The sequence below is a fragment of the Coccinella septempunctata genome, chromosome 4 (genome assembly GCF_907165205.1).
Source record: "Coccinella septempunctata chromosome 4, icCocSept1.1, whole genome shotgun sequence".
Classification (NCBI taxonomy): domain Eukaryota; kingdom Metazoa; phylum Arthropoda; class Insecta; order Coleoptera; family Coccinellidae; genus Coccinella; species Coccinella septempunctata.
In genome coordinates, this window is record NC_058192.1 from 197,363 (window position 1) to 208,851 (window position 11,489).

Consider the following 11,489-nt stretch of genomic DNA (forward strand, 5'->3'; position numbering starts at 1 on the left):
AATAAGCAAACTTCAAGTAGCAGTTTTCAATGGCTTATTATTTTTGACATATACAACATAATTCAATGTTAACCAGTTCACTAATTTATTTATTTTGATTCTTTTTATCTGATCCACGTGCACTACAGCAAGAACATGCATGTCTTTCGCGTTTATTTCTTTGACTGTCATCGGATGGAATGATTGGGTTGATCTGGAACAAGAAAATCTGCTATAGCCGCGATCGGTAACGCATATCCGGATCATAACGGATATCGGGTCACGTGACACATTCGAAGTTAAGTAATTTGAATTAATTGGGCGAGATACCGTAGGAATATGATGTGGACATCGACCACCGGGTACGGGGGTAGAGGAAGATCTCTTTTTCGTTGTCTGGATCCTGTTTTCCAATATCTGGAAAAAAGAACAGGTGAAAAAAAAGTTTCGAGTCGATTCACCATAAATTGCGCATATATCGGCTGATAGAGTCGATCTCAGAAATATTGAAAATACGCTTTATATTCAGGAGGTCTATTCCCTTAAATACCTCAGTACTATCGCTACTGAAAGAATCTCTCCTGGATCTTTTGAAATATTTCTTTTTCTTCGATTCTCCTTCCACCTCTTTTTTCTTTTGCTTTTTACACTGGCAGGTTTTTCTGGAAATATAAAAAATAATAATAATTAAAATATGTACAAGTTTTTAGGTGGCATAGACTAGAACAGAATCAACGAAAGTAAAATCCGCCTAACTGCAGTTTGGCGATCTGTTGCTCCTGGAGATTGGTTTGCTGCTTCATCAGATCCCTATCCACTTGCATCAGTTGCGAATCTCTCTCCATGGCCATCAATCGCGCCCTTAGCTCGGCGTTGTGATCTTTCTCCTTTTCCAGAACGTTTCGGGTTTCCAAGATTTTTTGTTCCATTGCCCGAATGGACAGATGCAGGGAGACCACTAGAAATTTCGAAAAAAATTGGTCAACTTTTATTTCCCAAAATATTGATCCTAGAAAAAATCTAATTGCTTATTCGTTATCTACTACCTCAAATTACTCAGTAAAATCGGGTCGATATAGCTAAATCGATAATTTTTTGTTTGGAGGTGGGCGCGGTGTAACAACGGAAAGCGGGCGCGGGCGGGTAGCGACAAGTAGCAGCCGAAAATTTTTTATTTTTCGAATTATATCGACCCGGGTCATTTTACTGAGTAATCCGAGGTTGTAGATTGCGAATATGCAATTAGATTTTTCCTAGATTCAGTATTTTGGGAAATAAATCACTTTTAGTGAAAAATTTCGAAAAAATTGGTCAACTTTGAGGAGCTGTAGCAGCCAGAAAAAAGGCACTAGACACATGCAGATTTTTTTGGTGATAGATTGATTCTTTGCGAATAAAAAATTCAACCTTCATTCACCTACCGCGAACATTTAAGATTTTATGATTTTTTTCGCGAAGGTCCAAAATTTCGGATTTTCCGTCGGCCATAACTTGAAAACTAATCTTTTCAGAAAAATTCTGTTTGCATATTCGTAATGAACGCCCTCGATTTAGTGAATACTCCAATTTTGGTGGAAATCGGGGAGATCGAAAATTTTTCAAATTTTTCCATACATATGCATGGAAAAAATTGCGATTTTTTGAAAAATATTTTTTGTCTCCGATCGAAACCAAATTTATACTGTCGACTAATTCGAGGGCGTAGAACACGAATATGCAAACAGATATTTTTTTTAAAATTTATTTTTCAAGTTATGGTCGATGGAAAATTAGAGATTTTGGACCTTCGCGAAAAAAATTATAAAATCTAAACAGTTTGCGGTAGAAGAATGAAAATTGGATTTTTTTATTCGGAAAGGATCAATCTATCACCAAAAAATCAGCATATATCCAGTGTTTTTTTTTCTGGCTGCTACAGTGGTATCTATAGTGGAATACGGAATGTCATCGACATCTTTCTACCTTTTTGTTTAGCTGTCCGCTGCTTTTTTTCCAAATTATCCTTCAACTCTTCTATTCTGTTCATCAACGCCGTAGAATCTTCAACCGTAGACTGCATCATCGACGCAGGAATTTTACCTTTGATCTTCCTGGTCGCGTTCAGCACTTCCGAATGGATAATTTGTAATTCTTCCAACGTCATCTTCTACAATTTCCGTCGGTTTTTGATTCGTACATACGTTCGAATAGCGATAGAGTATTCAAGCCTGATTCTAGCTATCCTGAAACCCCTTCAATCATGGAATTACGGATAATTCGTTGAAAATCTACAATGGTTTTGACGGTGTATTTCCAATATTTCTGAGATGGACATGGAAAAATCGATAAGCGACTGACGGATGATGAGGTAACTCCATCATTGAAAAGAAGTCCCACGATTCCACATTTTGAAATCGACGCAATCAATCTGGCTTGAATCTCATCGGAATATAAAAAAGTAGAAAATAAACTAATAATCTAAATACTAAGCTTAACTTCAATGAAGCAAAAAAATAATCTAAAAAGATATAAAGAAAGTATGCCAAAATTATCGTTTCAGATTGAATTTTTATGTGTTACAAAGCATTTTTAATGTTGAATAATAAAAAGGCGATGGCTTGATCGTGAAACGTATATTCCACAAATGACGAGCGTTCAAAAAAAGTCGACATCAAGTAGACTTGGTAAATTCAAGCAAACGTTGTGAATTGTGCAAGAACTGGCTAGTATTTTTCTCTAGACAGACATGTCAAAAATAACAGTAGAGGTTAATGTCATTGGCATGTCAATGTGTCAACACAGGTGGTACAAGTTAAGCACTACGTTTAGACTAGACCTCAAGACCTACTTGTCGACGAATTTTTTGAGCGCTGGTTAGTTCGGCAATCGAATGAGATCAAGAGAAACGTTGGCAGACCACAGAAAAAGATACGGCGTGGCAATATTCAAAAGGAAAGGATCGAAGATCTCTCTACTTATTCGATTGAAAGAATATAACGTTCATGAACAAGACGAAAAGCATTTTTAATTAAAAAAAACAACAAATTCCGAAACAAACCTCCATTCCGAGGGTGATCGCCTTGTACAACAACTGATTGATCGCGCTGTCCCTCGGAGGTCTGGGCCTCGGCCACCTTCCCGGCCTGTCGTACGGACTGTCGACCTCGTGCACGCCTATATCGGCGCCCACGGTCGTTATTATCGGCATCACCTTGGGCATTTCGGAACACACGCAAAATGTGTGCGCCGACAAGACTCTCTGGAAATATACGACTATTAGATGCGTACGTCACGGAGCTTTTTCGCATTACGTCTCTCCTGTCATCGCCCGCAGTGTCTCTGGTGGGCACGTCCTCGACCTGCAAGCTCCGTCTGAGCTCCTCCCTCAGATCTTTGACGGCGGAATCGTGTCTGCCCTCCAGATCTTGCAGCTGTTCGGAATGCTGCCTCTGCAACTCCTCTATGCTCTTCTGGTTCGCCTTGTGTATGTTCTTCACGTCCCTGTCGTACTGTTCCTTCAGGCTCCTGATCGTCTTGTCGCATTCCGACTTTTGCTCGCTCAGTTTTTTTAGGAGACGGTCGATCTCCGCTCTCAGGTCGTCCTCGTTGGCGTCCGCGGCAGCTGCAATTTACGCCTCGTTGGAACGCGTTAGGATAGAGGGCGTGCCGTGTTGGATGCGTGCGATTCTACGATAATTGTCAACGATTGACTTATGACAGTTTATTTAGGCTAGTTAGACGCAACGGTTCGGCGAGACGGATGCTTTTTTTCGAAATTTTTCGACGTAGAATCGCACGTATCCAACGCATCGTCGCTCTCATCTCACCGGTAACCGCTTCTTTTTCCTCGTCTTTCTTAACAGTAGATTCTTTCGCTCCCGGCTTTTCGGCCGCCACGGATTTCTGCTCCGGTTCATTGGTCGCGGACGGTTTACCGGCGGTCTCTAACCTCTTCTTCAATTCGTCGATTTCCGCTTTTAATTTGGCGTTTTCGCCGGTGGCGGCGGTCAGTTTCTTCCTGAGTTCGTCCAGCTCTTTGCCCAATCTCTTATTGTCGTTCTCCAGCTTGTCCACGTCGCCGGGTAAGGCCTGCACGGCGCTCTGGAACGATTCCTTTTCCGCGATCTTCTTCTCCCTGGCCAGGCAGTCGTCCAGCTGTCGCTGAAGCTGCTCGATCTTCGTCTGCAGTATGTTGGAATCCTTCTTCCCGCTGTTGGCAGTCTCTAACTTTTTCAGGGCGTCGTCAGCGTCGCCCCTAGCCTTCTTCTCCCTCTCCAGACACGCCGCCAATTCCGCCTTCACGTCCGCCAGTTCCTTCAGTTTGTTCTTCAAGTCTCCGTTCTCTTTCTTCAGCGCGTCCGCGTCCGACAACCCTTTATTCTTATTCTTCTCTTCTTCCAAACATTCGGCGAGTTTCTTCTTGACGTCCTCCAATTCTTTCAGCGTATTCTTCAACTTGTCGTTCTCCTTCTTCAGCTCCACTTCGGACGACGCGTTCTTCGCGCTGTTCTTCTTCTCGTTTTCCAAACATTCGGCGAGCTGTTTCTTCACCTTCTCCATCTCGGCCAACGCGTTCTTCAAGTCGCCGATTTCTTTTTTCAACGAATCGTCCGGCGCTTTATCCTTCTCCTTCTCCAAACATTCAGAGAGTTGTTTCTTTACTTTTTCCATCTCGGCCAACGCGTTCTTCAAATTGTCGTTTTCTTTCTTCAACGAATCGTCTGGCGATTTACTTTTTTCTTTCTCCAAACACTCGGCGAGTTGTTTTTTGACCTTCTCCATTTCCGCCAAAGCGTTTTTCAGATTATCGTTTTCTTTTTTCAACGAATCATCCGGAGACTTATTTTTTTCTTTCTCTAAACATTCGGCCAGTTGTTTCTTCACTTTTTCCATCTCCGCCAACGCGTTTTTCAAGCTGTCGTTTTCTTTCTTCAACGAATCGTCCGGCGATTTATTTTTTTCCTTCTCCAAACATTCGGCGAGTTGTTTCTTCACTTTCTCCATTTCCGCCAAGGCGTTTTTCAGATTATCGTTCTCTTTTTTCAACGAATCGTCCGGGGACTTATTTTTTTCTCTCTCCAAACATTCGGTCAGTTGTTTTTTGACTTTCTCCATCTCCGCCAACGCGTTCTTCAAGCTCTCGTTTTCTTTTTTCAGCGAGTCGTCCTGCGGGGTATCCTGTTGTCCCGTTGCTTTTTTCAGTCTTTCTATTTCCTTCTTCAAGTCTTCTTCGGTCGATGTTTTTTCCGCGTTGATCTTTCTCTCTCTCTCCAGGCAATCCGCCAGTTGCTTCTTCAGTTTTTCCGTTTCAGCCGCGTCGCTCTTCAGGTTATCGTTTTCCGTTTTTAGTTTGGTTTGGGACGATGCGATCTGTTTATTATCGTTCTTCTCTCTCTCCAGACATTCGGTTAGTTGTTTTTTTATCTTCTCCATCTCCGCCAGTTTATCGTTCAATTCGTTGTTTTTCCTCTTTAAATCTTCCAATTCTTGTCGCATCTTTCCGGTGGTGTCTTTTTGTTCTTTCATGTTATTTTCCAGATTCTGCACGTCCATTGCGGAAGCTTGCGCTTGTTTGTTCGATATCCCCAATTGTCTCCTGGTTTCCTCCAACGCTTCCTTGAGACTCTCTATCTCCCTCTTCAATTTCTCTATCTCGTCCCTCAGACTGGCGCATAATTTTTCCTTCTCGTTCAACATCCCTTGCAATTCGAGGTTATCCGGCGCGGTTTCGTTGTCCTTGAATTGCGATTTCGTCTTGAGATTATCGTTTTCCTTCTCCAATTTCAACTTGTCGCTCTCCAACGACGATATTTCGTTCTTCAATCTTTCGATCTCCTTCAACAGGTCCCTATCGCCGTCCTCTTTCTCCGTCTCCCTCAAAGCCTCCTCGAGTTTCCCGTCCGGTCTCTCCGTCTTCAACATCTCTTTCAAAACTTCGTTCTCCTTCATCAGTCTCTCTATTTCTTCCTTGTCGCAGTCGCACGATATCTCGCTATCCTTAGTTTCCGGATTCAACCTGGTTCTGTCGCCCGGCGTGTCCTCCAACTCGACGATCCTCAGCTGGGCCTTCTTGAGGTGATCCAGCAGTTCCTCGACCTGATGTTTGGCGATGTTCTGGATTTCCGCGGAGTGTTTCTTCAGCGTCTTGTTCTCCAAGCCCGCCAGGCAGTTGCACGTCTTCTGATTCTCCAACGCGCCCCTCAGCTCGTCGTTCGCGCGTTTCATCCGCGACGCCTCCGCCTCGAGCGTCTTCACCATCCCCTTCAGTTCGTTCACCTTCGTGCAGTCCTCTCCGGCGCCCATCTCCCACTCCCTATACTGCCTGTCTATCTCCTCCCTGACCCTCCTGATGGCCGACTTGGACTGGAGGATGATCTTCTTGGTGGAATTCTCCTCGGTCTTGAACGCGATCATCTTTTCCATTTCCCTCCGGAGTTTCTCGTTCTGCCTGATCGAATTTTCCAGGTCCTGCCTCAGACTCTTCGATTTGGCGTCTTCAGCGCGGAAGAGCTCCTCGTTAGCCTTCTTGGATCGATTCAGATCGTCGATGATCTTGTCCTTCTGTTCCAGGTTGTTCTTCAGTATGTTTATCTCTTCCGTCTTTATCGCGACGATCTTTTCCAAATCTTCGATCTTCGTCTTGTAGCATTGCGTCTCGCTCCTCACGCCATTTATGGATTTTTCCAGTTCCTCCTGTACCGTGGCCAGTTTCTCCTCCGATTTTTCTATGAGGAGCGTCTTCTTCTCCAGTTCGACCCTAATGTCGGACATTGCGTTCTGCGTTTTCGTCTGAAAATGACATTAGGAGTACGAATAAATTTTCGATACCAAAAAAATTCCAAGTACCACAAAAACGAATCTTATTCGTACCCCTAAAAATTAAAAAATTCCAACGAGATGCGCGTTACGAATTACGGAAACTGCGCTATGAAAAAATCAATTTCCCCCTTTTCAATGGAAAGAATTACCTCATCTGGAAATAAAACAGGAAATATCATCATTAAAAACGATTCACGTCAGCATTTACACACATAAGCAATCAAGTGTACGTAGGACCTGTCGCCTTTTACCTGCTGTTCGTCGCGTCCCTGGGTCAGCCTGTCGATGTGACCCACGAGCCTCTTTATCTCGTCCTCCAGGTCCGCAACGCAGCATTCTAGATCGCCCACCTGCCTCCTCAGCATGTCCCTCTCCTTCTGCAGCAGTTTGGCGTTGGCGAGCTGGACTCTCAGGGCGTTGCATTCGTTCTCCATTTTGCACAAACCGTCGTACTTCAACTTGTACTCGCCCTCCAGCGTTCCCATCTTTTTCTTGAGCTCATCTATAAAAATAACCCGATTCTCTTATTCCAATGCCTAGAAGATACAGATCCACATCGTCTGGTGGTAGTTCTCGTATATTTGCCTCAGCACACTCAAGATTATTGTTAGAAAAATGTCATTCATTCTCTCAAGTGAGTTTGGACGCTTTCTTCTATTAAAATGTCATATTTTTAATTTTTAGTTTAGTCGAGGGTCCTCCTATTGTAAACAGAAACGATCAGGTTGTTGATACCTTGGGATTTCTCCAGATATAACAGTTCTTGAATTTTCATCTGCAGTTTTGCGTTTTCCACTTTCAGGAATTTGGATTTCTCCAATTCCTTCTCGAGTTCCGCTATTTTGGCTTTGCACTTTTCCGCCTCTTTTGGATCCCGAGTCTGTGCCACGGCGTTTTTAGCCATAGTCTCTTCATCCTGCAACTGATTCACCAATTCTTGTACCTTGGTTTCTAACCTGAAATTCGACGTAAAACTTCAAATGAAGCAACGACCTTTCCAAAGGAGCGTCACGTACCGTCACATAACGAAATTGACCGATTTCTCTAAAGCAATTTTCATTCAACGAAACGAAGCCGAATGAAACAAGTAAACAGAATTCTCTTGGAAACCTCCTGTCAGAAAACGATGATTAATTCTATGTTTCGAAATGATTGACGTTTGATGGAGTGAAGTTGGCGCTGATCACAGAGCGCGATGAAAGTGATTGACATCGATTCGAATCATAGAGCGAAGAGTACTATTTTGGCCTCGGTAAAATTTTATTTTATTATTTTGCAGATGAGCCCGGCCAGAAAGATGGAACTATCTAAAAGCTGAACCTGGCCTATCACCTTACCCTATGACTTGATCAAGTCTTTTTTGCAGTTCATCCGCAGAAACTCCGCCCAACTCTTCCGAGTTCTTGGGGCAGTCCGTACATCCGGCAAGTTGTTTTTCCAATTCGGAAACCCTCAGCCTCAGGTCGTCCCTTTCTCTCATCAGATCCTCCAATCTCTGTTTCTTGTTGTCGTCCGTTTTCTTCGCCAAGGTGGGACAGGGCTGACATACGTTTCTGCACGTCAAGTTGCATCGGAGCTTGGTGCTGCCGCTCAGGATTTTATCGATGTCCTCCAGTTGGCTCAGCGCCTTCTCGGCCAATTTATTCGCACGTCTCTGGTCCTGAACGATTACGAATTATATTTTATGTTGGCAAAGTTTAGTTTAGAGCATACGAATACGTGGATACAGAGTTAACGAATCATTCGTTGTCGCCTTTTTTGTTATGTCAGCATTCATTACCTCTAACTGTTTCCGCAGAGATGAAATAATGTCGTCTTTTTCTTCACAAGACTCCTTCTTGGGCGATAATGCTTCCATTTCTCCTTTCTCCATGTCCTCATCTATAGTTTCTGCAATATCGACGAATGTCTTCTTCAGAGAATCGTCTCTGGATTCACGATCTCCATCCTTTGTATCGTCTTCGGGTTTAGCTGTAAAAAAATATATAAAAAAATGCACAAAATACATATCAATGATCGAAATTTACCTGGACTGATATCTCCAACAACAATTTTCTGGAATTCACTGCGTAATGGTAGACCGCCAACATCCTGGAACTACAAACATTTTTTATTAAGCATGATGAGAAGAATTAACGAGTAAAGAGGCGTTATGAAGTGACAATTTGATTTACTTAAGCCATATTTTGGCGATTAAGCGTCTTAATCGATGTCTTAAAGCGTCTTTAAGCGTGACGTCATTAATTTTGTTGTCGCAAAAATAGAATATCGCTGATGGTTGAGTCATCTGTAGTTGTCATTAGACAGCGAATCGAATTGTGAATTTTTCAATTTCTGTTCTATGGCTATTATTTGAAAAATATTTATTTATTCTAAATGATAATGCAGAAACTGCATTATTGGCAATAAAAGCACTCTTCCCTAGTAGGAATTCAAATCAAATTCGATATAAACAACATATTCTCCCTTCTTCTTTATATTACCTCTTTCCGCTTAAGACGTTCTGTGCTTAAGACGACACAGGCCAGAGACATTGAACTCTATGACAAGATGACTCTATGACACAGGCGCTCTCCACAGACCGCCAGGTTCCGCTTAAAGCGTCTTAAAGACTGACGTCATGACTTATTCGCTCGAATAGCACCGCTTAAAGACGCTTCACGCGTCTTAATCGCGAAAATATGGCTATACAATTCTTCTTGGTTAGTCACAGAACACCTATATTACAGTTATAAGTGTTCTGTGGTCATTATCTCATGGATCATAAAATTGCATCCCAAGCATAGAACAATGTTTTTTTCTCTATTCGAATTGTTGAATTCTTACTCACTTCCTCAGGAAGAGCTCCAGCAACAACGGAACCTTTCTCCCCTTCTTCCTCGATTGCACCTTCAGGTGTTCCTTTGTCAGAGACTATCGGAGGCTCGGGCTTTTCGGATTCCACAGATGCATCGACCATAGAGGTAATCGTTTTTTCGTCCTCTTTTGCTAGTTTTTCTTCTTCCTTCGGTGGTATGGTCGGGATGGGTTCTGGTTCGGATTCTATTTTCGGTGGCTCTTCTTTCGCCGCCACTGTCTCCTCCGGTTTTGCTTCTTTTTCAGGTTCAACCTGTGATATAGTTTATGTCAAATGGAAACTGTCTGTGAATAAAAATGACGAAGAACAAAGGTATCTGTTCAAACCTTTGCTGGTTTGGGCTCTTCCTTCTCGATGGCAACTGTTTCTGGCACAGGTACTGCTTTCGGGGGCTCCTCTTCCTTGACCTCAGCTGTTTCCGGTTTGGTTTCTACTTTTTCTACTTTTGGAGGCGGCGGAGGTGGTGGAGTTGCTGCTTTCTTGTCACCCCCGGGACTCTGAATATCACGTGAAATCAGAATATTCAATATGGATGTTGACATTAGGCTCATAGAATTCATAGAAAAAAAAAATGGTAACATCTTACCATCATACCGAGTTGTCTAAGTTGGTCATCAGTTAACTTAAGTTTCTTGTAGGCATCTAATTGCCTCTGCAATTCTTCTATTTGTGCATTTTTATTGGCAAGAAGACAGTCGATGATTACTTCGATAGGAATGTATTTTCCCAGAGATAATCCCTGAAAAAATGTGAAAAGAAGGAAGTGTGGCGTATCGATTATTTGGCAAAAGCAAAAGAACGAAGAAGCATAAGGTATGAACCTCAGTAGAAATCCATTTTTGATCTAAATGACGCTCATAATCTCAAAAGTTAAGTGTCTCACCCCAGCTTTAGATTTGATCAATTCCAAAATGTATTGTCTCCGATCTTCAACACAGTCCGTCCATGCCCTGTTGTCTGTCGCTGACTTGATATTCTTCAGTCTAGATTCAGACCTTTTCTGTATGACTTTGGTCGATCCGGGCGATGTAAAAACACGTGTCTTCTTGTTGACGTATGATGACATGCTTATCTCCACATTAGATCAACGGACGAAATTGTTGTATACTAAAATTTTTCGGGGACAAACACAGCTTTATGAACTTTGTTTTAACAGAATTCTTTTCGATTGATTTGATGCATATTCGTGAGAGATGAAATATCACTTTTGACGCAGGTTGAAACAAAAATCGGCATTTTGTACAGTATGTCATCAATGTCAAAACCTATTTTTTTGACTGAGATGATTGACAAGAATAAATTAAATAGGTAAGGAAAAAAGAGCAGTTATGAAAGTTACACAAGGCACCCTATCACCATTGCCATGATTTAAATTCTTCAGGGTTCAGAAGTTTTCTCTGTGCTTACCTGTTCTAACGAGCTTAAAAAATTGTCGTCAAATAGGCTATGGAACTTTCAGTTTATTTTTTGTATCAGCTTTCACAATCGTAAAGCGTAATAATAGGGTGGTAGAGCAGGCAAAATGCCAGACATCTTTCACAGAAAATTTTCTCGTATTGGCAGGAAAGACATCTCAGTCATAAATTATTTCCACAGGCCCCAAATGGTATAGGTACGCCACTGTGCATAGTCTACTTAAGAACGAATTGGTTTTTCGAATATTCTGTAACAACCCTCTTCTTTTCAACCCTTTCAAAGCCATTGTGTTTTTTCCCGGATATCAGCTGATAGCTGAAAAATAACTAAATGCTATTCACAAGTTAATTAGAAAATCCGAAAGAAAGAAAATTTTTCTGTCGTTGTTCTATGCCTTCTGTCAACAAATGACAGGTGACAGTTTGAGTTTGACAATGTC

General features: G+C 42.2%; 1 protein-coding gene across 3 annotated transcripts; it reads right to left on the reverse strand.

The window, feature by feature from the left end:
* Positions 1-20: 20 nt before the first annotated feature.
* LOC123311187 (restin homolog) lies at positions 21-11,258 on the reverse strand. Of its 3 annotated transcripts, XM_044895000.1 has the most exons (18): positions 11,043-11,258; positions 10,518-10,753; positions 10,221-10,373; positions 9,961-10,131; positions 9,608-9,886; positions 8,805-8,874; positions 8,558-8,748; positions 8,115-8,437; positions 7,513-7,733; positions 7,029-7,279; positions 3,786-6,747; positions 3,270-3,580; positions 3,017-3,217; positions 1,942-2,125; positions 736-937; positions 530-641; positions 310-396; positions 21-193 (listed from the first exon to the last, which is right to left on the reverse strand). In XM_044895000.1, exons 2-18 carry the CDS (start codon positions 10,698-10,700, stop codon positions 86-88), a joined length of 6,009 nt encoding a protein of 2,002 aa, XP_044750935.1. In that variant the 5' UTR covers positions 10,701-10,753; positions 11,043-11,258; the 3' UTR covers positions 21-85. The 3 variants fall into 3 exon arrangements, with proteins under 3 accessions (XP_044750935.1, XP_044750936.1, XP_044750937.1); XM_044895001.1 differs by lacking the exon at positions 11,043-11,258 and having other exon boundaries at positions 10,518-10,976; XM_044895002.1 differs by lacking the exons at positions 9,961-10,131; positions 10,221-10,373; positions 10,518-10,753; positions 11,043-11,258 and having other exon boundaries at positions 8,558-8,752; positions 8,802-8,874; positions 9,608-9,747.
* Positions 11,259-11,489: the final 231 nt, after the last annotated feature.